Here is a 25,743-nt window from a genome sequence, read left to right as displayed (position 1 = left end):
AATGCTGTCGAAGTCACAGGCTTCTTCCACACCTCCATTAAATGGAAGAAGCGGCTCCGCCACTGCTGAAGAAAGATGCAACACTTTCGTTAGAATGTTAGTCTTTATGTCAGCAGCTGGAAGAGGAAGGTCAAGAAAATCTGTTGCCTTCCTCACCACCGAATGGAAAGAAGCAGCTTCTTCAGTGTACTCCCCCGGGAATGCCAATTCCCACTCCAGGGAAGTGTCCAACCCACTGGCAGTGTCGAAGCCCTGCAGGTCTCCCAGGGGCTCTACAATCTCACCCTCTTCCAAGAGCTGCTTCTCATAATCCTGCTCCTCAAGCAGCCTCAGAGCCAATCTCCTGCAGCGGAGCCTGGCCTCCATTCTCGGCATCGATAAGGCGTCTGCTGACGCCGTAGACCTCGGTCGGCGTTGACCCTCGGATTCATCTGACGCCGGATCCATCGGCACCGTAGGCTTCTTCAGCGTCGATTGAGGTTGTGGCAAACTCATCGGCGCCGGGGCAACAGATGTCGTCGGCGTCATAGGCCTTCTAGGTGACGCCAATGGTACCGGCACCGAACCAGCACCTCCTGTAGGAAGGAAAGGCATCGGTCTGTACGGATCCGGAACACCCATGTCATACGCCAAAGGACCTGAAGGTCTAGACTGGCCACCTCCCGGAGCCATGGTGGCGAAGATGTTAAACATTGCGTTAAGAAATGCGGCAGGATCTGCACCTGGCGCCGGGAACACTGGATATCCCTGAGGAGTTGGTGCCTGAGGCAACACCGGCGTCGGTTCGGGCATCTCCGTCTGTGCCTGTGAAACCGCCGGATCCTGATGAGGAGCGACCTCGAAGACAGACAGAGGAGACGTTGGAGAAGTAGGAGTCGTCCGAGGCGGAGGTGTTACCATCAGACTAACCTCCCATGTCTTTCGGCGTCGAGATGATGGCGACCTCGAACGGGATCGGTCCTTACTCGAACAACGACGTGATCCATGCCGGCACCGGGAGTCTCGATGACGCCTGTGCGATTTAGAAGATTTAGAAGAAGACCTACGATGATGATGTCTTTCCTTCTTCTTCAATTTCGCCAAGAATAACTTGGCCTCCCGCTCCTTGAGTGCTTTCGGATTCATACGCTGGCATGAACCGCAAGCCTCGACTTCATGGTCAGAGCTCAGACACCACAAACAATTTTCATGTGGGTCTGTCACCGACATTCGGCCACCACACTCCCTACAGAGTTTAAAACCCGATTTTCGTGGCTGAGGCATTGTAACACTCGAAGTGAAACAGTAGCTCCCTGGCAGCCTCGAAGAAAAAAACTTTACTCGAAGGCATGGAAAAAAGGGAACTGACGTCTGCACGCCGACGAGGACCTCTTATTGCCTGGATGACGTCATACGGCGTCGCGTGGGAGTCGGGCAATTGTGACATCATCGTCGACGTGCAGAGCTAGAAGAAAAATTTCCATCGGATGATGGTGCATGGGGGAAAATTATTTAGGTGAGGAATCCACAGTTAGTTGTATCCATCAGAAAATAAGTGTTTTGCAAGGCCAACGCTACCATCTAGTCTCCTGGGTCCAGGGCAGACAAGCTGATGCCAGGGAATTCAAAGGTAAAGAATCTGCAGCTAGACGACTTGTAGGAAAATGGCTCCCTGTTGCAGTTACCCACCACTTTTGCCTGATATTGATGCTGACTTGACTGAGAAGTGTGCTGGGACCCTGCTAACCAGGCCCCAGCACCAGTGTTGTTATAATAAAAATGTACCATCATTTCCACAATTGGCACACCCCTGGCACACAGATAAGTCCCTTGTAAAAGGTACCAGTGGGACCAATGGCCCTGTGACCAGGGAAGGTCTCTAAGGGCTGCAGCCTGTTGTGCCACCCTTAGGGACCCCTCCCCTAACACATGCACCTCCCCACTGCAGGAACTGTAACACCTAGCAGTGAGCCTCAAAGGCTCAAGCTTCGTGTTACAATGCCCCAGGGCACTCCAGCTAGTCGAGATGCCCGCCCCCTGGACACAGCCCCCACTTTTGGCAGCACATCCAGGGGAGATAATGAGAAAAACAAGGAGTCACTCACCAGTCAGGACAGCCCCTAAGGTGTCCTGAGCTGAGGTGACCCCTGCCTTTAGAAATCCTCCATCTTGATTTTGGAGGATTCCCCCAGTAGGAATAGTGATGAGCCCCGCTCCCCTCAGGGAGGAGGCACAAGGAGGGTGCACCCACCCTCAAGGACAGTAGCCATTGGCTACTGCCCCCAGACCTAAACACACCCCTAAATTTAGTATTTAGGGGCAACCCTGAACCCAGGAAATCAGATTCCTGCACCCTGAACTAAAGAAGGAGGACTGCTGACCTACAAGCCTGCAGAGACGACGGAAGACGACAACTGCTTTGGCCCCAGACCTACCGGCCTGACTCGAAAAACTGCAAACAGCGATGCATCCAAGAGGGACCAGCGACCTCTGAAGCCTTAGAGGACTGCCCTGAACCTAAGGACCAAGAAACTCCCATGAGCAGCGGCTCTGCTCAACAAACAGCAACAATATTGCAACTTTCAAAGACCTCACTCTTCCCGCCGGAAGCCTGAGACTTCACCCGATGCCCCTGGCTCGAGGTCCAGAGAACCAACACCACAGGGAGGACTCCCAGGAGAATGCAACCCCGTGAGTAGCCCGAGATGACCCCCCTGGACCGCAGAGAGAATCTAGAGGCTCCCCCTGACCGACCCGAATGCCTGGACCAAGAACTGCACTTGCAGCCCCCAGGACCAGAAGGAACCGAACCTCAGTGCGCAGGAGTAACCCCCAGGCAACCCTCTGCCTAACCCAGTCGGTGGCTGGCCCGAGAAGCGCCCCTGTGCGCTGTCTGCACCACCAGAGGGACCCCGGAGTCCCGCCATTGAATCCAATACAAAACCAGACGCCTGCTTTGCACACTGCACCCGGCCGCCCCTGTGCCGCTGAGGGTGTGTTTTGTGTGCCTACTTGTGTCCCCCCCCCCCCCCCCCCCCCCGAGTGCTCTACAAAACCCCCCTGGTCTGCACCTCGAGGACGCAGGTACTTACCCTCCTGGCAGACTGGAACCGGAGCACCTCTGTTTTCCATTGGTGCCTGTGTGTTTTGGGCACCTCTTCCCTGAGCAGCTGGTGTGGTAACTTTGGGGTTGCCTTGAACCCCCAACGGTGGGCTGCCTATGCCCAGGAACTGAGACTTGTAAGTGTCTTACTTACCTCACAATCTAACCAATACTTACCTCCCCCAGAAACTGTTGATTTTTGCACTGTGTCTACTTTTAAAATAGCTTATTGCCATTTTAACAAATACTGTATATGTTATTGCTCTAATTCAAAGTTCCTAACTTACCCGTGTGGAGTACCTTGCATTTTATGTATTTACATCAAATCTTGAACTTGTGGTTCTAAAAATAAATTAAGAAAAGATAGCTTTCTATGTAAAAACCTATTGGCCTAGAGTAAGTCTTTGAGTGTGTGTTCCTCATTTACTGCCTGTGTGTGTACAACAAACGCTTAACACTACCCTCTGATAAGCCTACTGCTCGACCACACTACCACAAAATAGAGCATTAGAATTATAGAATTATCTAATTTTGCCACTATCTTACCTCTAAGGGGAACCCTTGGACTCTGTGCATGCTATTTCTTACTTTGAAATAGTATATACTAGTATATACAGAGCCAACTTCCTGCACGTCTCTACCAGATTGAGGGCTTGAAGGTCTAGGATGGGGGAAGGCCCTTGTCCTTTTTGGGGACCAGAAAGTAGCAGGAATAGCAACCACAGCCTACTTCTGGCACTGGAATCCTCTCTATGGCTTCTTTGGCCAAGAGTACTGCAAATTCCTCGAGGAGAAGTGACAAATGATCCCTGGGAGACCCGTGGGGCCGCAGCCACCAGTGCAAAACCCAAAGGCACAAATGCGCTCCAGCTGGTTGGCCTGGCCAAAAATGAGTCCCCTGGCCTCATAGGATTCTTTCATTTGGGCAGGAGTCGATCCACCTCCCGGAAATTCGGGGTGGCGCAGAGTTAGCCCAGGCACAGGTTCCGCAGAACACTGCCTAGAATGTCAATGCTCCCTCATCATGTCGGCCGACGGAGAGGAGAAATCAAAGAATTCTTCGACTTTTTGTTTTTCTTCTTATGCCTCGATTTACCTGATTGCTGCGAGGACTTCAAATGGGATGACGATGACTTCGGACTCCTCATCTGGTCCCGGGAGCTTCTTCTTGACCGAGACCTTGACTTGGGCAGAGTCGCGTGCCAGGTGGCTATCAGCTTTAGGGACCGCTCCCTCAAAGCCTTGGGATGCATGGCTTGGCACTCGGTGCATGACTTCAGGTCATGCTCACACTCCAAACACCACAAACATACGAGGTGCGGATCCGTCACGGACAGTGCCTGATGACAGGATCTGCAGGACTTGAAACCTGTCTTCCTAGAAGACATTCCTAGACAGAGTAGGAGAAAAGTTTCTAAAGAGTTTGACAAAAGTCGAAAAAAGACCAGACAAAAACCGACTGAGAGGTAGCTCTCTTCGGATCAGTGCTGGCTGGCGCGGAAACAAAATAAATTACGTCTGTGCGCCTGGGTGGCACCTATACAGGACCTGCACCATCATTTTTAGCGTGGACAACAGATGCAGAGCTGATGAATGCCACTTATGGGCACACAGGGGTACTGCTCTCGAAAATCTTCCTGATCCAGTCTGACGTCTGAGAATTCAAAGGTAACAAATCTGTAGCTAGAAGTCTCGATCAGAAGATAATGCTATTTCCAAACTTTAGTTAGTACTGGAAACTTCCTTTTATGAAGGTTTTAAATTGTGTGGGAGTTTGAGCATATTTAGGGGCCCCAATATTCCTTGACCAGTGTTAATGGATAAATGGGTACTTTACATTTTATTTTGCCACTAAACTTTCTCCATTGTATATTTTTGTGCAGAACTATTGATTTTAACATTTAGCTGAGGTTGTATGAAAAGAATGAAATGCTTCCTGTAAGAAAGTCACTTTTGTGGCATGGTTACCCTCACTGTTTGCCTGTTTATCAGTGTGTTTAGACTGTCTTCACTGGGATCCTTCTTACCAGGACCCCAGTGATTGTGCTCTCTCCACCAAATTTGGTTGCTTTGGTACCCTTTACAAGTCACAATTGGCAAAGTGGTGTATTCCTGTAAGTCCCTAGTATACAGTACTTAGGTACCCAGGACACACCAGAGGTCTCCCATGGGCTGCAGCATGTATTATGCCAACCAAGGGAGCCCATGCAAACTGTGTCTGTAGGCCTGCGATTGCAGCCTGTGTGAAAAGGTGCAAGCACCCTTTCACTGCTAGTCACTGCACAAGGTCACTGTAAGTCACCCCTATGATAGGCCCTCGTAGCCCAGAGGGCAGGGTGCAGGTTCCTGTGTGTGAGGGCACCCCTGCATGAGCAGATGTGCCCCTACCAACTCCAGTTCCAATGCACTGGACTTCATAAGTGCGGGGAAGCCATTTTACCCATGTACTGGCCACAGGTCACTACCTATGATCCAGCTACATAATGGTAACTTCGAACCTAGGCATGTTTGTACCAAACATGTCGGAATCATACCCCAATACTAATGCCAGCATTGGTGGCATGATTCCATGCACTCTGGGGACTCCATAGCGGACCCCCCAGTATTGCTCCTACTAGTCTTTCAGGGTTTGTGGGCTGCCCGCGCTGCTGCAGCCGCCCAAACAGGTGTCTGTCTTCCTGCTGCTTGACCAGCTGAGGCAGGGGAAGGCAGAACAAAGGATTTCCTGTGGGAGAGGGAGGCAACAGCCTCTCCCTTGGAAATAAGTGTTGCAAGGCTGTGGAGTGGTAGCCTGCCCAAGCCACCGGTTTGCTTTGAAGGGCACATTTGGTGTCTTTCTTGCATAAACCAGTTTGGGACCCCCGGTCCGTACTCTGGCATGAACTTGGACAAAGGAAAGGGGAGTGACCACTCACCTGTCCATCACACCCCAGGCGTGGTGCCCAGAGCCCCTCCAGGGTGCCACTTGATTATGCCATCTTGAAAACAAGGTGTGCAGAGGCCCCTAGGAGCATTTGACTGATCAGGGTACATAGCTGACGTCTGTGACCCCCTCTGATAGGTGGTCACCGTGCAAAGTGACCAAACCCCCTGTTATGGCTATTTAGGGATTTCCTTGAGGGTGGGTCCTCAGATTCGGCGTGCAAGACTCCACAAGGACTCCTCTGTATCGACCTCTTCTGCTCCTGGCCACTTGATCGCAACTGGACACTTCAAGAACCAACAAAACTGCAACTTCTGAGACGACCTCGCCTTGCAACATTGTTTGCCAGGCTCCTTCCAGCAACTGCAACATTTCCACAGCTGTGCATCCTCTGGTGTCAGCAAGACTTAAGCTGCACCAAGAGGCAAGAAGGAATCTCCCTTGGAGTGAAGGAGTCACTCCCCTGCATCTGCAGGCACCTAAAGCAATGACATCCGGCTGCATGGATCTGCTCTCCTCTGGAACTGCATGGATCCTGCAACTAAGGTGGTGGGTCAGAGTGGTCTCCTTGGCCTTCTCTGCCCTCTGTCCATTTTGGGAGACTGTGTGCCCTTGCATGACAGTACCCCTGAGCACCGAAACTCTTGTAGCAACCAAGGCTTGTTTTCTCCTGCTCTAAAGGATCTTCAGGGTCCAAGTGGCCCCGGCCTCCAGCACTTTATCCTTGCAAGGACAGTCTCTCCTCTGCTGCTCCAGGGACTTGGGACTCCTCTCCAGGTGGGTGATTGGGCCTCACTGCCACTTACTGTGCCTGCTGACAGTGGGGTGCCTGTAGGGGCTGCAAATGCTTCTGCTGGCTCTCCCAACTGCTGAGGGTCAGCCAGACCTACTCTCCAAGGGTCGAGTCCCCTGGACCTTGCAAGTCCTCTTCAGCCTTGCAACTCTTCTTTTGCTCCAACTTGCATTTGCTAAGGCTTGTTGGTGGTCCTCATGACCACTGACTGGCTGCAACCTGGCGACCGATGTGGGAACTCACCTGCACGACTCCAAGGACGTCTCTGCAGCTCCTGGCCTCCACAGCTGATCTTCATCTTCCCTCGTCGATCTGGATCTTCATCAATAGACGGGTGGGTAGTGGCGTCTGTCCAGTCTGGGCACTCCATCGTGGATTAGACTCTGTCCCCTCCTTTTCCATGTCCTCTTCTTTCAGAATCCACCTCTGGGTTCCTCAGGTCTGGTCTTGTTCCTTCAAAGTTTATTTTCTAAGTCCTCTTGTTAGTCCTTGGGAAGACCAGATACTTACCTCTGCTCTCCTGGTCACTAGGGGTCACTTAGGGACTCACATTTTGGGGTCCTGAGTTCTCCCAGCTCCCTTCTAACTACTCCATATTCTTGGGTGGGGGACTTCACTTTATCGTCCACTTATCTAATTATATGGTTTGGCCCTCCCCTAGGGCCCTAGCTATTTTCCACAATTTCTTGCCAATGCTTGTTGTCACAATGTCCGAATGCTATTTGCTTTGATGCAACTAAATGTGGTCCTTACAGCCTTGTTGCACATATTGAGACTTTAATCTTCCAAGTTCAGCAAGGCCTTTCACCACCAAGCTCCAAGTCCTCTAAGACCAGTCACCATCACGACTCACTGTCCCAAACCAAAGTCTGATGTTTGCACAATCTGATTATGAGTGGCCGAGCTACCACTGACAACACGCAACTTTGTAGACCTGCTCAAATACAGGAAGACCTTGAAGAATGGCACCTCCCTCTCTCTCTCAAGAACTACAGAAGAGTAGGACCATAGCAGTACACACTATACAAAAACAAAATAATGTTTACATTTAAGAACACACTGATTGTGTACTCATCTTTGCAGTGCATGTCCTTTGTTTTTTGTGCATTTTAAATTTGACTATTGTTGCCACAGAATGCAAAATCATGAGGTAAAGCCGAATGACAACTGTAATGGAATACCAGTCTTTACCTATTGATTTTTGTGCTGAAATCAGAACGTGATCACACTTATCTGCGGCAGATTGCAGACATGCTTACATCAGCTCAATAAGAACAACAAACAAAATATTATTTTTAAAACAATTCCAGAAAGCATATGGCCCTCTTCTAAACAAAATGAGATGCTAAATTCCAAGCCTGACCGTGCTTTCCTATGCAAAAGAGATAACTTTCACGTAAGTTCATCTCCACCCCTTTCTTTTTCTCTTTCAATTTGCTGAAAAGCAGTAAAAGCACTTTTACAAAATATAAAACAGAAAATAAAAAAGCACCGTCAAAATAATAAACTTAATTTCATAAAAGTACTTTTATGAACAAGCTATTCCCCTACGTACCTCATATTAATATGAAAAGAGTTATTCTTATTAACTTGAAAGCCACCAGACCAAATACAGTTTGGAATATCCATCAGTCGGACACACAGTAACTGGTCATAATCATGCCGGGGCCAATGGAAAACGACACTGGAGTCCGGAAGAATTGAAATGTAGGCTTCAGGATTAGAAGTACCCTTAAGAGCAAAGGAAATAAAGCACTGTTAATTCAGGCAATTTTGGAATATCAAACTGCAACAAGGACATTTAGAATTTAAAAAAAAAAAACAACAAAAAAAAACCATTTTACGTACATGTAAAGCTGACTCCCCAACAAACGCAGCATCTATGAAGATGTTTTATGAATATTCCCCCAACCAAGCTGGGAATCCTCCAGCACATAAAATTGTAAAAACGTGTAGGAGGCCCGCTTGGCGTGTGGTGGACATCTATGGTGTTGGCACTTTATACCAGGTCCAAGAAACTCTTCTTGGTAAGAGTTACAGCGTCTAGGAAGCCAGGGCTCTCTAATGGTAGCTGTGGTTAGCAGCCATGATTTATCAAAGAGTGTGAAGCACTTGCAGTACCACAGTAGTCACACAGTCACTTATCACACATGTAAGGAACCACACAGTGATGCAAAAATAAAGGTACTTCACTATAGAAAAAATGAACTAGATTACTAGAGGCAATCCCCCCTCTCTGGAGGTTGTACACACAAAATATACACTGTACGTACTAGGAATTAGCATAAACACATCTGAAATAGCAAGGGCCCTATGGGGGGGGGGTGAGGGGGACAAACCATATACTAAAATAGTAGAATGTGCGAGTGAGTCCCCCACCAGAGGATATGGAGTAGTAAGCCAAGGGCTGGCAGAGTGTGGAACCCCAAGAGATGAGTATCTAGAAGATACCCAGCGACCAGGATAGCAGAGGTAAGTTACCTGGTTGTCCCATAGGCTAGCATGGGGACTTAGAATTGGAACAATGCAAGAACAGGACCAGACCAATGGAACACAACGGTTGATCTCGGGTGAAGAGGACCTGTGGAAGAAGGGGACAAAGTCCAGTCCATGCAGGAGTGTCCAGGCGGGGCAGGAGGCAATGCTAATCCTTCTGTGGGTGAAGATCCGGGAAGACAGTGATGGGTGAAGGCCAGCTGCGTAGTCCAGGAGCTGCAGAGTTGTCCCTAAAGTCATCTAGGAGCTGTCCCTCGAGGGTCGCTGGATTGCAGATGGTTGAGTGTTAAGGAGGACCACCAACAAGCAAATGCAAGCTGGAGCTGAAGAAAATTTGCGGGGCTGGAAAGGACTAGCAAGGTCCTAGGGACTTGACCCTTAGAGGGGAGTCCAGGCTGACCTGAAGAAGACAGGAGAGCTAGCAGAAGCAGTCAGAGCCCTCCACGAACAACCCACTGGCAGCGGTACAATAAGTCGCAAGGAGGCCGAGGCAGTACACCTGAAGAGGATTCCCATGTAGCTGTAGCAGCAGAGAGGAGACTGTCTTTGCAGAGGTAGAGTGCTGGGGGCTGGTGCTACTTGGAGCCTTAAGATTCCTTGGAGCAGCAGTCAACAAGCTTTGGTTGCTGCAACAGTCGCGGTGCACAGGGATTCTGTCCTGGAGGAAGAGGCAAGGGCTCACTGTCTCCCAAGTTGGAGAGAAGGCAAAGAGGACCTGGAGGAGGACTCAGAGCCACCACCTGTGTTGGAGAATCTTCGCAGATCCAGAGGACAGCAGATGTCAACAGCCGGATGTTGTCATCTTAGGTGCCTGCAGATGTAGGTAAGTGAGTCCTTCATTCCAAGGGAAATTCCTTCTTGCTTATTTGGTGCTGCTAAAGTCTTCTGACCCCAGAGGATGCACAGCCCTGGAAATGTTGCAAAGTGCTGACAGGAGCTGCAGAAACAATGTTGCAGGGCAAGGTCATCTCGGTGTTGCAGTCATGATCAGTTCCTGTGAAGTCCAGCAGTGGTTCCGGTGGCCAGGAGCAGAAGAGGACGTTGCAAAGGAGTCCTAGTGGAGTCTTGCACGCCAAATCTGGGGACTCACCCGCAAGGTAGTCCCTAAAAAGTCAAAAAAGGGCTTGGTCACCTTGCAAGGTGACCATCAATCAGTGGGGGTCATTCACGTCACCTGCCTGACCTGACCACTCAGATGCTCCGAGGGGCCTCTACCCATCTTTGTTTCAAAATGGCAGAATCAAGTGGTCACCTGGAGGGGTACAATCCTGTTTCCTTTGTGTAGTTTCATTCCAGAGCTGGGACTAGGGGTCCCTGTACTGGTGCAAACCGGATTATGCAAGAAGGGCACCAATTGTCCCCTTCAAAGCAAGCTGATGGTGTGGGGAGGCTACTTCTCCCCAGCCTTGTAACACCTATTTCCAAGGGAGAGGAAGTTGCACCCCTCCCCCACAAGAATCCTTTGTTCTGCCTTCTCCTGCTCGAGCTTGTCAAGCAGCAGGAGGGCAGAATCCTGTCTGAGAGGCTGTAGCAGCGTGGGCTGCTCGCAGACCTTGGAAGACTGGTAGAAGCAATACTGGGCGGTCCTCTAAGGAGCCCACAGGGTGCATGGAATAATGCCACCAATACTGGCATCAGTATTGGGGTATGATTCCAACATGCCTAGGTTCGGAGTAGCCATATGTAGTGACCTATGGCCAGTACATAGCTAAAAGGACTTCCCCACACTTACAAAACATTTCAAACACTTACCCCTAGTCACAGATCTGGGTTTAATCCATCGTTATTTTGCTTGCCATGTCCCCCCAGTGTGGACCCAGCCATATGCAAATCAGTCTTGATCCTGTGGGAGAACTCCAGCCCGAACAGCCAAGCCAAGTCCTCCCTGGACAGGATTCAAGCATCCTGGGACCGGTTTCAGGGTATCACCCTTCATCAGCCAGGCTAGCTTGAATCCAGAGGTGCAGCAAGCAAGGGACCCACGTCTGGGCATACCCCTAGCCATTTAGGGCACACAGCACCATCACAAAATAAAATGATGGACGGAGTGTTGAAACTTTTTTGGGGGGTTTAATAAATCGTTATTTTGCTTGGCTGATGAAGGGTGATGGTCCGAACTGGAGTGACATGGCAAGCAAAATAACGATCAAATTAAACCCAGGTTAAATGTCCAGAAGTCCCAGCCATGTCTAGAGACACAGGGCCACGATCTCAGTGTACTTGTTGCAATACTACATGGCGTTGCTGTTGCCTGGGAACACCTGAACCAGCCACTCCTTGATGGAAGGAAGCAAGGTTTTCAATGCCAGGCAAATCACACTCAACTCCAACAGGTTGACGTGGAGCTGATACTCTGCCAGAGATCAGAACCTTCTGATCTCCGCTGCTCCCAAATGGCAGCCCCAGCCCAGGAGAGGGGCATCTGTTTCCACTGCAAGCTCTGGGTGGGGAAGGGAGCAGAGTCTGCCACTGACCAAATCATTGTTCATCAACCAACACTGCAGATCTTTTGCAGTTTCTTCTGATATCTCGGTCGCAGAGATTCCTCTGATGCTTCTTCCCACTGGGACTTCAGGTTCCAATACAGAGCACGCATTTGCCAGCAGGCATTTGCCACCACAGGATGCAGGAGGCCATGAGGCCCAGCAGCCTCAGAGACAGCCTCACCAAAATCCAGGAAAGACGTTGAAACATTACAATCTTGTCCTTAATATCCTGGACGCGCTGCTCTAGATGATAGCCCCAAATCTGAAAGAGCTTCTGAGAGGGAGCCTGGTGTGACTTCGGCACTTGGATAGTGAACCCCAGCGAATGCAGGAGGTTTACCGCATTCTGGTGGCGGGAAGCAGCCACCTGGGCGAGCCTGCCTTTAACAGCCAATTATTGAGGGCGAAGAAGACTGGAACCTGAGACCTCCACAGATGGTATGCGACCATGGTCATCACCTTGATGAAAACCCCAAGGGTGCTGGTAAAGCCAAAGAGGAGCACAGCAAACTGAAAGTGCTTGTGGCCCCCCATGAACCACAGCTAACGCCTATGGGCAGAGAGGACGGGGATGTGAAAAAAAGCAGCCTGCAAGTCCAATGCTACTATCCAGTCTCCAGGACAGACAGGCCTTGAGCCAACATGAGCATCTTAAATTTCTCCTTCTTTAGGAAAAAGATGAGGCTGCGCAGATCTAATTCAGGGCGGAGGCTTCCATCCTTCCAGGGCACCAGAAAGTAGCGGTAATAGAAACCATGACCTTCTTTGGATGTCATCACCCTCTTGAGGGCTCCTTTGTAGAAAAGACCCTGCACATCTTGACAGAACAGGGAGAGGATGTTCTCTGTCAGCTGTTCTGAAGATGGTGTCATGGGCACCAGGGTTTCTGTAAAAGGAAGGGTGTAACCACACTGAATAATCTGGAGCACTCATGTGTCTGATACCAGTGGGGCAGATGAAGCTCAATCCTGCCACTAAACAGTTGGCCTTGATAGTGCAAGGGCAAATTAAAGGGGTCTGGAGCATAAGGCTGCTGGGGAAAGACCCAACTGGGTGGACCTCTGCCTTTGGGTCCCCAGCAGGCTTCTTCAGCTGTTTTGGCCCTGTGCTGCGAATAGGTCAGCCAACTGACCTTTGGAGACTCTTGCTTCAGCTGTGCTCCAGAACCGACTTCTCTACAAGCAGGGCTCAGCAGGCACAGTCCCTACTCTTTCATTAGGCACTAAGTTCAGCATGTGCAGTCCAGCCGGTGCAACCTCTGTGACAGTTCCTTGGTGCAGGACAGCAGTCCTTCTTAGGTTCTTTTCTCCAGTCTTTCGAGATATCAGTTCTGGGCTCCAGGGGTGCCCTTTTTATGCTAAGAAAATGCCCTCAGGGTAGGATATGGCTGGTGGCCAACGGGCTACCAGGCTACTTCCCTCCTGATGACCACTTCCTGCGAAGTGTGCTATCGGTATATCCCTGGAAGCATCAATCTGACCATCTCCAACATGGCGGAACCCCTCTCATTGCATCCAGAGTTCCCTAGTCCAATCCAGAGGTGTGGCTACCATGTGGGCTCAATGCCGCTGGAAAACCGATTTGACAACTCCTTCACAAGTGCCAGGCTGTCTACCTGAACAATAGGGCAGCCCCTCTCCCCAGTGTCGGGTCAGACTTTTGCCCTTCCAAGGCAACATTTCCAATGAAGCTAGCATTTTAGGCTAAAACCCATGTGGCTTCCTGTGAGAGAGAGAGGTAACACCTCTCTCCTGTGCAGGCTTTTACTGTTACCTTTCCTGGGAGTTGTTCACATGTCTCTCCAGGAGGGCAGAAAGCTGTCTGGAAGAAAGACCCCATGTACAACTGTAAACGGGCACTGGAAAAGTTGGCTAACTAAAGTGTCAACTTCTAAAGTTGCACTTTGCTCACCAGTGACATTAAGTTCAATTTCACTGTGAAATCAGAATTGATGCACTGATTCTTTTGATACCTTACAGTACCATCTTTAGTAGTCCCAATCAGAAGTTAGCAGGGGTGAGATGCCAGCCTGTAACTCTGTACTTGCGAATGTGGCTACTAGCTTTTCCACAGTAAAAATGACAATTTAGAGTTTTTGCTGTTGGAACATGATAAAGTACATGTCCCGCTTTTTAACATACAGCACTCAACCTTGGGGCTCAACAGTCTACCTTAAGGGTGACATATACATTAAAAAGGGAGGGTTGGGTTTTGTCATTACTTTATATAGTAAAGTGGACTTAGCAGCTTTAAACTGCTCTTCCAGTCTGCTGTGGCAGACTGTGAGACATGTTTTAACTTGTTGTACTTGAGGTGGCACAACTAGTGCTGCAGGCCACAAGAGACGCTTCAACTGACAGGCCCTAGGTGCCACAGGTACCATATGCTAGGGACTTATAGTTAAGTTGATCTATGCCAATTGGGGACAAGCCAATTAGACATGCATCATTTTCATGGTAAGAGCACATGCACTGAGTCCTGTTTAGAAGGGCTCTGGGTATTTCAGAGCATGTACACCAGTGCCCATAGTCAAAATGGGGACAGGAACTGGGGGTAAACCTGAAAAAAGCCTGTTTCCTTCCTGGGTGTATCAGCCCAAAAGGCATGCATTGTTCACTGATAGAAGTGCGGAAGAGAACATCATCTTGCAAAGATATCCAGCCTCTTTGATTCCCTATTAGGTGGCTCGGCCCATGCTCCAAGCAGGATATCCGTGGTTGCTTCAATAAAAGAGAGGAGAGGTTCTATGGAAGCCACTTCCGGCTGAAGTACTTTGATAAGATGTTCATGTTGAATGCCACTGAAGGCAATGTAAGGTCCAGGACCTCAGCCGTCCTCCTCACCACCATGAAAAAGGAAGCCCCTTCGTCCATAACCACAATAAGAGGTGAGACTAAGCCAGTATCCAGGGAGGTATCCAAAACACTGGTATCCGCCAGTTCCCTTTACCAGTTATCTTTGGGCTCTTTCAAGGGGATGCGGTAGCCAAAGAGATCCTCGAGTCCCACAACCTTACTCCTCACAGGGCCTGTCAAAAAAAGTAGGCCCTGGCTCCGACTTGGAAGGTCGAATTCTGGCAGGCACTGGAGTCATTGTTGGGTGACACCATTCTGGCTCCGTACTGGAGTCGGGTATGATGATGGGGTCGGTGCCGTCGGAAACTACACCACTGAAATGGGCTCTGGAGCCAATCTATATCCAGAACCAGATGCAAGGAGTCCAACTGGCACCACAGATGGCCCTTCAGGCAGAAATTCAGTGGGGGCACCTGCCGAACCTATGCAGCCCAAAGGGGCTCCCATTTGGTGTCAGCCACCCAATTCTTAAAAAAAAAAAATTTTAACCAGATTTTTATTGGTTTCAACACGTTCAAACATTGATTGTGTGATAGGCGTCATTACTGCAACATACATGGCATAGGGTAGGACAAAGATACTGTATCATTCGGACCATGTATTTCAGTAATATATTACTCACATATCGCGATAAAGTGTAATCTTCCATATATACCTATGGTTCAATCTACACGCATTGATGCAACATTCCCTCCCTCCCACCCCCTCCTCTCCACACCTTGAAGTTCGTGTAAGATAGTTCTACGCCAGTCATGTCTCGGGCAGGTAACATCGACATACTCTTTGCGGCACAAACCCCAAGCTTTCAGCCCCCATCTCAAAGGCAGGTGGCTATTAGTCCTCACCCTGGTTTCGAATTTTATGTATGGAGTTATCAGGGGAATCAATGAGTGGTGCCCGCAGGCATTCCACTAGAGTGCTCCAAGCTCTGGCCACATACAATGTGGTGTGCCCCCCTCCTGATCTTGCGAAAGAGGATCTCGCCTTCATATCCTGCCCGTAGTAGCAGGTTCTCCCGCCACTTAGAGATTTGGAGGCCAACAGTGGCCTTCCATTTCATTGTTCTCACACTTTGCCAATATTAGAGTGAGATCTATGAATATGGCGGTAACTCTGTGTTTAGCAGAATGGAGGAAATCTCCAAGTAAACATGTTAGTGAACTGCACGGAAGCGTCTGCTCTATGACTTCATTTATTCAGGACACCACTTTGTCCCAGTAGTTAAGTAAAGCAGGGCAGGCCCACACCATATGGATCATTCCTGCACCTCTATTTCCACATCTAGGGCATGCCGCATCGAGCACACCAAATGTCCATTTGGTCACTATCTAAACATAGTGACATACATACAAGCACACACGAATTCACACAACACACGCACTCACACCCCCAAACATGCACACACACACATACAACACGCAATGCACACCCGCATTCACACAAACACCCGCACACACACACACACACACAACGCCCCCCTGCCTGTTGGAGCACCCAACTTACCTGATTTCAGGGGATCCTCCGGCAGGAGACTAGACGTGTGACGCTGCAGCCAGCAGCTCATCCGCCAGCAGAACACTGCCAGGCCGTATCATGGGTCATTATACGGTTTGCGGCGATCTACTGGCGTGACGCTGCTGCTTGCAGCATCGCCACCTAACCGCCATCCTTCTGGCGGCATTCCGGCTACGGTCATAATATGGCGGACGGCTGGTAGCCACGGCGACTGTCTTCTGGCGGCCGTCGCCATGGCGGTTGGCGTTTTTTACCGCCACTGTCATAATGAGGGCCATAGTGTGTCCAGGGGTTCCCCAGAGGCTTGACAGAGTCAAAAATAGATAATACTAACGCGCTATTTGTGATAGGGTGGTCACGCAGTTAGGCTTATCAGAGGATAGTTATAAGCATTTGTTGTACACACACAAGCAATAGAAGAAACACACACTCAATGACTTAACCCAGACCATTAGGATTTTATATAGAAAAATGCGTTGTTAATTTATTTCTAGAACCACAAGATTCAGTTTGCAGGTAAGTGTATAAAATGAAAGCTACTTTGCACAGGTATAATTAGGACTTTGAATGGAATCAACAATGTATACAGTTTTCTTTAAAATGGCAAAAAGCTATTTTAAAAGTGGACACTGCAATTTTTAACAGTTCCTAGGGGAGGAAAAAGTAGTACAGTTTTACAGGTAAGTATTCAACTTACAGTTCTTATCTCCGTGGTTTAGGTGGTCCATCGTTAGTGAGCTCAAGTTAACCCCTAGCACCCACCACCAGCAACACAGGGCCTTTCGGGTGCAGAGGTCAAAGTGGCACTGAATTAACGTGGGTTCCTATGGAGACGGGGGGGGATGTTCTCGGAATCCGGTCAGCCAGCAGGTACGTACCCGCGACTCGGAGCGCAGATCAGGGGGGTTCAGGAGAGCACTGGAGGGGCCCCAAGGAGGCACCAAACGCAACCTCAGTGACACTAGGGTGGCCAGGTGCACGGTGCAAACAGGGCATCGGGTTTCCAATGCAATTCTATGAGGGGACCCCGGGGGTCACTCTGAGGCTGCAGGCGAGGTCCAAGGGGGTTTCTCGGGCAAACCACCGGCTGAGAAGGGAAGAGGGCCACCTTCTGGTCGATGCTGCACCGGGGGTCAGGTTCTCCAAGGCCTGGGAGCTGCGGGTGCAGTGGGTCCTTTAGACATTGGATATCTTAATAGAGAGCTCGCGACCGCAGGGGGGGGGGGGGGGTTCCTCTGGATTCCCTCTGCAGGCGTTGTGGTGGAGAGGTTAGCCCAGGCAGGGCACTTGCTGGCAATGGCCCCCAGGGAATCTCTCTTGCTGGGTGGACCACCTGGACACGGGCCATGCCGTTGGGTGCACAGGGGTCAGGACTCACGCATCCAGAGTGAGGTGGGAGTCCTTGATTGTAGGTTTCTTTATACAGAGCTGCTGTCTTCTGGAGTTCTTGGTCCTTTTGGGTGCAGGGCAGTCCTCTGGAGTAGTCAGAGGTAGCTGGTCCAGCTGGACGTGTCGCTGTACTTTTTGCAGGTTCTTTGAAGCAGGAGACAGGTCGGTCTTCCTTCTCTGCTGGGGTTTTCAGCTTAGCAGTCCTTCTTGTAGGTCGCCAGGAATCTGGTGAGCTGGGTTCATGGAGGCCTTTAAATCCTAGATTTAGAGGCGAGTTAGGGGTCAGAGGGAAGTAGCCAATGCTACTCTCCTTGGGGTGGCAACACCCTCCTTGTACCCACTCCCTTTGGGGAGGGGGGCACCTTCCTATCCCTATTGGTCACTGTCCTCCAAACCAAGATGGAGGATTCTGCAGGGAGGGGGCCACCTCAGCTCTGGATACCTTAGTTGTGGTCCTGGCTGGCATGGTCACTCCTCCCTAATTTTCCCACCGGACTTGCTGCCAAAAGTAGGGCTTTATCCGGGGGGAGGGCATCTCCACTAGCTGGAGTGCCCTGGGGCACTGTAATCCGAGGCTTGAGCCTTTGTGGCTCACCGCCAGATGTTACAATTCCTACAGGGGGAGGTGTGAAGCACCTCCATCCAGGACACGCTTTGTTTCTGACCACAGAGTGCACAAAGGCACTCATCCCAGGGGGTCAGAAACTCGTCTGAAAGTGGCAGGCTGGCACAGATCGGTCAGTACTACGTTAGCAGTTGGGCTAACATACAGGAGGCATCTCTAATATGCCCTCTGTGTGCATTTTTCAATAAATCCCACACTGGCATCGGTGTGGGTTTATTGTGCTGAGAAGTTTGATACCAAACTTACCAGTGTTCAGTGAAGCCATTATGGTGCTGTGGAGTTCGTAATGACAGACTCCCAGACCATATACTCAATATGGATACACTGCACTTACAATGTCTAAGAATGGACTTAGACACTGTAGGAGCATATTGCTCATGCAGCTATGCCCTCACCTGTGGAATAGCGCACCCTTCCTTAGGGCTGTAAGGCCTGCAAGAGGGGTGACTTACCTATGCCAGAGGCAGTGGTTTGTGGGCATGGCACCCTGAGAGGGGTGCCATGTCGACTTTGTCTTTTTCTCCCTACCAACACACACAAGCTGCCAGGCAGTGTGCATGTGCTGAGTAAGGGGTCCCATAGGGTGGCATAATATATGTTGCAGCCCTTAGAAACCTTCCGTGGCAACAGGGCCTTTGGTACCATGGGTACCTTTTTACAAGGGACTTAACTGTGTGCCAGGGCTGGTCCAAATTTGGAAGCAAAGGTTCAGTTTTAGGGAAAGAACACTTGTGCTGGGGCCTGGTTAGCAGGGGCTGAGCACAATTTCAATCAAAGTTGGCATCAACACTAGGCAAAAAGTGGGGGGGGGGGGGGGTAACCATGCCAACAGTGGCACTTTTCTACAGTGACACTGGAGAATTAGAGAGAATATACAGCTGGGTCAAACTTGATGTCACTCGCATTGGTGACCTATACCAAGATGGCACTCTTATATCTTTTGAAGCACTGTCCGGCCAATATGAACTACTGCCGGGCCAGTTCTTGCTCCATCGAATGGTAGTGACAACCATCAGAAACCATTGGCGGACTGGGCTAATACAACCCCCTGCCCATGCCCATCACAGCAATTATGTCCTCTGTACCATGACCGGTAGAAGTAGCACTATCGCCCTTGTAGGAAGTTGGCTCTGTATGTACTATTTCAAAGTAAGAAATAGTGTGCACAGAGTCCAAGGGTTCCCCTTAGAGGTTGATAGTGGCTAAATTAGATAATACTAATGCTCTATTTTGTGGTAGTGTGGTCGAGAAGTAAGCATATCAGAGGGTAGTGTTAAGCATTTGTTGTACACACACAGGCAATAAATGAGGAACACACACTCAAAGACTTAACTCCAGGCCAATAGTTTTTATATAGAAAAATATCTTTCCTTAATTTATTTTAGAACCACAAGATTCAAGATTTGAGGTAAGTACATAAAATGCAAGGTACTTCACACAGGTAAGTATAGAACTGATTCAAAGTAGTAGTACACACAGTTTAGGTTAAAATGTCAATAAGCTATTTTAAAAGTGGACACAGTGCAAAAATCAACAGTTCCTAGGGGAGGTAAGTATTGGTTAAGTTTCTCAGGTAAGTAAAGAACCTAGTCAGTCTCCAGGGCATAGGCAGCCTACCATTGGGTGTTCAAGGCAACCCCAAAGCCACCGCACCAACAACACAGGGCCGGTCAGGTGCAGAGGTCAAAGGAGGGCCCAAAACACATAGGAGCTTATGGAGAACAGGGGTGCTACGGTTCCAGTCTGCTAGCAGGTAAGTACTTGCATCCTCAGGGAGCTGACCAGGGGGGTTTTGTAGAGCACTGTAGAAAACACAAACAACCCCACAAAACACACCCTCAGCGGCACACAGGCAGGCGGGTGCAGTAGGCAAAGTAGGCGTCAGGTTTGCTATTAAATGCAATGGAGGGACCCGGCGGTCACTTAGGCGATGCAGGCAGGGCACAGGGGGGCTTCTCGGGACAGCCACCAACTGGGCTAGGATGAGGGACGCCTGTTGGTCACTTCTCACTGGTAGGTGGTTCCTCTCGGTCCTGGGGGGTGCAGTGCTTGGTCCAGGTGTTGGTTCCTTTGTTACCAGGCAGTCGCGGTCAGGGGGAGCCTCTGGATCCTCTCTACAGGTGTCGCTGGGGAGGGGCAGGGGGGTCGACTCAGGGTACTAACGTCGTCGTAGTTGCCTGGGAGTCCACTCTGCTGTGTTGGTTCTCTTGAACTTGAGCCGGGGGCGTCAGGTGCAGAGTGTGAAAACTCACGCTTCCGGCAGGAAGAGAGAGTTCTTTGAAAGTTGTTTCTTAGTTGCAGGTTTTGAACAGTGCCGCTGTTCTCTGGAGTTTCTTGGCCCTTTGGGTTCCGGGTAGTCCTCTGAGTCCTCAGAGGTCGCTGGTCCCTGTGTCGGATGCGTCACTGTGCAGCTTCTTTGAGTCTGGAGACAGGCAGGTAGGGCTGGGGCCAAGTCAGCTGTCATCTCAGTCGTCTCTGCGGGGCTTTCAGGTAATAGTCCTTCTTCTTTCTTCAGGTTGCAGGAAACTGACTTCCTGGGCTCAGGGTCGACCCTAAATACTAAATTTAGGGGTGTGTTTAGGTCTGGGGGGGCAGCAGTCAATTGCTACTGTCCTTGAGTGTGGCTAAACCCTCTTTGTGCCTCCTCCCTGATGGGAAGGGTGCACATCCCTATTCTTATTGGGGGAATCCTCCGAACTCAAGATGGAGAATTTCTAAAGGCAGGGGTCACCTCAGCTCAGGGCCCCTTAGGGGTTGTCCTGACTGGTGGGTGACTCCTCCTTGTTTTCCTCATTATCTCCTCCAGTCTTGCCGTCAAAAGTGGGGGCAGTGGCCGGAAGGGCGGGCATCTCCACTAGCTGGGATGCCCAGTGGTACTGTAACAAAAGGCATGAGCCTTTGAGGCTCATCGCCAGGTGTTACAGTTCGTGCAGGGGGAGGTGAGAAGCACCTCCACCCAGTACAGGCTTTGTTCCTAACCACAGAGTGGCAAAGGCACTCACCCCATGTGGCCAGAAACTCGTCTGGTTGTGGCAGGCTGGCAGAAAGGGGTTAGCCTAGCACTAGGAGTCAGACTGGTATTCAGGGGGCATCGCTAAGATGCCCCCTGGGTGTATTTTACAATAAATCCCACACTGGCATCAGTGTGCATTTATTGTGCTGAGAAGTTTGATACCAAACTTCCCAGATTTCAGTGTAGCCATTATGGAACGTTGCATCATCCATTCAACGGGGTGAAGTCGAAGAACGTTTGTCCTTCTTCGACGACTTCTTTTTGTGACCCGAATGTCCCGATGACTTGGAGGACGAGGAGTGGTGGTGACTCCGCGGCCGGTCTTGAGTCCTTCCTCTCGAACGAAACTGTGAGCGTCGTGGAGTTGAGTGTCGGTTCGCCATAAGCTTTAGGGACCGCTCCCTCAAAGCTTTCGGGGTCATGCCTCGACACTTGCAGCACGACTTCGGGCCGTGATCGCGCTCCAGGCACCAAAGACACACGAGGTGCAGAACCGTCACAAACATAGTGATGGACATCCCTTGTCGCATCCACAAACTTGTTAAAAACTTCGACAAAAGTGTCGACGTAGTAAAAAAAATGACTGAGGTAGCTCTCTTCGGATCTGCACGTAGGCTGGCGCAGAAAGAAAAGAACTGACGTCAGTGTGCTGGGTAGCGCCTATATACGACTGCAACGTCATCATGGCGAGCACGACGGCAACGACACCCGTGAAGTCGACCGATGCCACCTGACTGCGCGCAGCTGTACTGCTCGAAGAAAAATCTCCGGATCCAGACTGACGCCTGGGAAAAAGGTAAGGAATCTGCAACTAGAAGTCCCTATCAGATACTAGCCTTTTCCACAGTAAAAATGACAATTGTAGGTTTTTATTGTCAGAACATGCAAAAGAAGACGCTCCACTTTCTAATATGCAGCATCCTGCTTAGGGCTCATTAAGCCTACCTTACAGGTGACCTAGATATATTAAAAAGGGACGCTTGGGCTTTACCATTAGTTAAATCGCAAAGTCGAGTTAGCAGTTTTAAAACAGCTCTTCCAGTCTGCAGTGGCAGATGGAAGCCATGTTTTACCTTTGTCACACCCAGGGTGGCACAATCAGTGCTGCAATCCATGGGGTGACCCTCTAACTTACAGGCCATGGGTATCATTTACTTAGGGGTAAAATAAAAAAAAAAGGATGTTAGCTTATCCCAAATGAGTACAAGTCAAACATACACATTTTAAGGTCAGGGCACTGGCACAGTGTCTGGTTAGCAGCCCTCCAGCACCCATACGATACTCACATCCCCTCCAGTCATATGCCCCACAAGGCTTATCAAAGAAAGGAGACAATGTCTATGACCCGAAAGCTCTGGTTCCGGTCAGTACCGCTGTCAATGTTGAGCGATGCCAATCTGGACCCCTATTGGAGCTGAGCATGACTGTGGGGTTGGCACTGCTAAAGGAAGTTGGTGGCGCTGGGAACAGCACCACAGACTCAGGCTCTGCAGGTTGAGTACTGGAGCAGTGCCACGACTTTGTGGCATCATTCCTGCGTCTCATCCGTTGCCTTGGACCAGTGCAGTGATGTAATAGAGCACTTTGACTTCCTGTCCTTCTTGCGTTTGTAGGACTTACCCGATGATGACAGCGTTCTACAGGAACGACTCTGACAGCGGGTCTAGGACATTCCATACGACTGGATCTGGAGTGCTGCGGAGTCACCCGATTTCAAGCTGCCAGGAGCTTTATTGCCTGCTTTTGTATTCATAGTGCATATCAGCAGTTGATGAAGGCCCTGTATTCATGTCTGGCTTCAGGCACCACAAGCAAATGAGGTGGGGGTCCGTGGCAGGCAACACATGATTTAAAACACACAGGTTTTTTAGGGGACATTCCTAGGCACATTGGGACCAGAATGCTCTACCAAAGTAGACAAAAGTTTTTTTTTTTTTAAATGACTAGGTTAGTTCTGAATTCACACTTTGGTGTGGAAAGAAAAGAACTGAAGACAGTGCATTGTGATAGCTCCTATATAAACATCCTGCATGTCACTTCTGGTTCTGATGATTCAGAACTATTCAACTATTCAACGCTGTCTACTGGCGAGCAGGTGTACTGCTCTGACGTCTGGGGAGTATTCTAAGGTAAGAAATCGGCAGCGAGAAGTCTCTAACATATGAATACGTTATTTATGATTGGTAACTTACTTTCTGATGGACAAGGTGGTTCTCTCAGATTTCTTACACTCTCCCTTATTCCTGCTTGATTAAACACATTTTTATTCTAATTGAGTCACTGACGTCAGTCACCTGTCCTGACCAACCAGATGCTCCTAGGAGCCTCTGCACATCTTGTTTTCAAGATGGCAGAATCAAGTGGCCACCTGGAGGACCTCTGGGCACCCACCCTGGAGTGGTAATGGACAGGGGAGTGGCCACTCCCCTTTTTTGCATGCTTTTGTGCCAGAGCAGGGAAACCGGATTATGCAAGGAGGGCACCAAATGTGCCCTCGAAAGCAAGCCGGTGGCATGGGGATGCTACCCCTCCCCAGCCATGTAACACCTATTTCCAAGGGAGAGAGGGTGTTGCCTCCCTCTCCCTAAGGAAATCCTTTGTTCTGCCTTTCCCTGCTTGAGCTGGTCAAGCAGATGGAGGGCAGAAACCTGTCTGAGGGGCTGCAGCAGCACTGGCTGCCCACAACCTCGAAAGACTGGTAGGAGCAATTCTGGTGGTCCTCTAAGGAGCTCCCAGAGTTGATGGAATCATGCCACTAATAATGGCATTAGTACTGGGGTATGATTCCAACATGTTTGGTACCAAACATGCCATGGTTTGAAGTTACCATTATGTAGCTGGTCCATAGGTAGTGACCTGTGGCCAGTACACTGGTAAAGTGGCTTCCCCCGCACTTACGAAGTCCAGTGCATTGCACTGGAATTCGTAGGGGCAACTGTGCCCACGCAGGGGTGCCCTCTCACACAGGAACCTACACCCTGCCCTCAGGGCTAGGAGGGCCTACCATAGGGATGACTTACAGTGACCTGCTGCAGTGACCAGCAGTGGAAGGGCGCATGCACCTTTTCACGCAGGCTGCAATGGCAGGCCTGCAGACATAGTTTGCTTGGGCTCCCGTGGAGGCCATAATCCATGCTGCAGCCCATAGGGGGCCCCGTGTGTACCAATGCACTTGGTACCCAAGTACCATATACAAGGGACTTACTAGGGACCCAGTGTGCCAATTGTGAGGTGTAAAGGGTACCAAAACAACCAAATTTAGAGGAGAGAGCACAATCATTGGGGTCCTGGTTAGCAGGATCCCAGTAAAAACAGTCTAAACACAATGATAAACATGCACAAAGTGGGGGTACCATGAGAAAAGAGTACATTTCCTACAGGAGCTTTAAAGAAGCCCACCACCTATAGTGTGCAGATCTAGCCTTCCACAGAGGACGATGTCAAACCACTGCCCCAGGGCCTATCTGGCACCAAGACTGGTTGGAAAATTAGCTATGCAGAAGGTGCGTTGGACTTCTGAGCTGAGCACACCCCTAGGGTAGCCAGCCCAAAGTGGATAACACTTTGGCATTCAGCCATCTTGTGTGTGGTGGAATTTAGGGGAGTGGGCAGGGTGATGCCCACTCCCCACAGGAAGTGGTCACCTAGGTACTCATCTTTTGGGGTCCTGAGTGCTCCCAGCTCCCCTCTAACTACTTCACACCCTTGGGTGGGGGACCTCACTTCGCATTACACTATTTTAGTATATGGTTTGGACCCCCTATGGGCCCTACCTATTTTTCACTATTTCTTGCCAATAATTGTGGTTTCTATATGCCAATACCTAATATCTACTGTGTATATATAGTGTGTACTTACCTCCAGTTGGGGGACTGCCTTTAAGTGATCTAGTTCAGTGTTATTGTAATAAAGTACCTTTGCTTTTGCAACACTGTGTGGTTCCTTTCATGTGAGATTAACTACTGTGTGACTGCTGTGGTATTCCAAGTGCTTTACAATCCTCTTAGATAAGGCTTGGCTGCTCTCCACAGCTACCACTAGAGAGCCCTGGTTCCTAGACACTATCTTCATTCACTAAAAGGGATTGCCTGGACCTGGTATAAAGCACGAACACCACGCACCGGGCCAGCTTCCTACTGCTCCCTGCCATGGAATGCAGGTCATCCTGTGGGGAGGGGTGTTCCACACCCCAACCTGGACAGGCTTTTGTTTCTGACCTGCAGAGAGTGAAGGCTCTCACCCTGTGGGGTCAGATTCCCATCTGTTGGAGACAGACTGGCCAGAACCAGTCAGTGAGCTCACCAGTGGTTGGGAGGTTTTTCAGGGGGCACCTCTAAAAAACTGCATCAATTAATCAACCCATCACTGGAATCAGTGAGTATTTTTTAATACGAGATGTTTGATACCAAAACTCCCTAGTTTCAGTGAAGCCATCATGTAGCTGGGGAACTCTTACTGACTAGTGTCCAGCACATGTATTTAAAATGGCGTCCCTTTTCATTTACTATGTCTAAGGCTCGACAAATCATAGGACATACCTGCACAAGCAGATATGCCCCTGCTAAC

At 49.9% G+C, this 25,743-nt stretch overlaps 1 protein-coding gene across 2 annotated transcripts in view; it reads right to left on the bottom strand.

Annotated features, from left to right (window-relative positions):
• Positions 1-25,743, bottom strand: part of VPS13D (vacuolar protein sorting 13 homolog D) — a 2,230,750-nt gene that overhangs the window by 767,957 nt on the left and 1,437,050 nt on the right. For both annotated transcript variants that reach the window (XM_069240741.1, XM_069240742.1), the window contains one exon: positions 8,354-8,529. In XM_069240741.1, the coding sequence (XP_069096842.1) occupies positions 8,354-8,529 (176 nt within the window). The remainder of the gene's footprint in view (positions 1-8,353; positions 8,530-25,743) is intronic.

This window comes from Pleurodeles waltl, chromosome 6 (assembly GCF_031143425.1).
Source record: "Pleurodeles waltl isolate 20211129_DDA chromosome 6, aPleWal1.hap1.20221129, whole genome shotgun sequence".
NCBI lineage: Eukaryota > Metazoa > Chordata > Amphibia > Caudata > Salamandridae > Pleurodeles > Pleurodeles waltl.
This window is presented reverse-complemented; position numbering and strand designations above follow the sequence as displayed.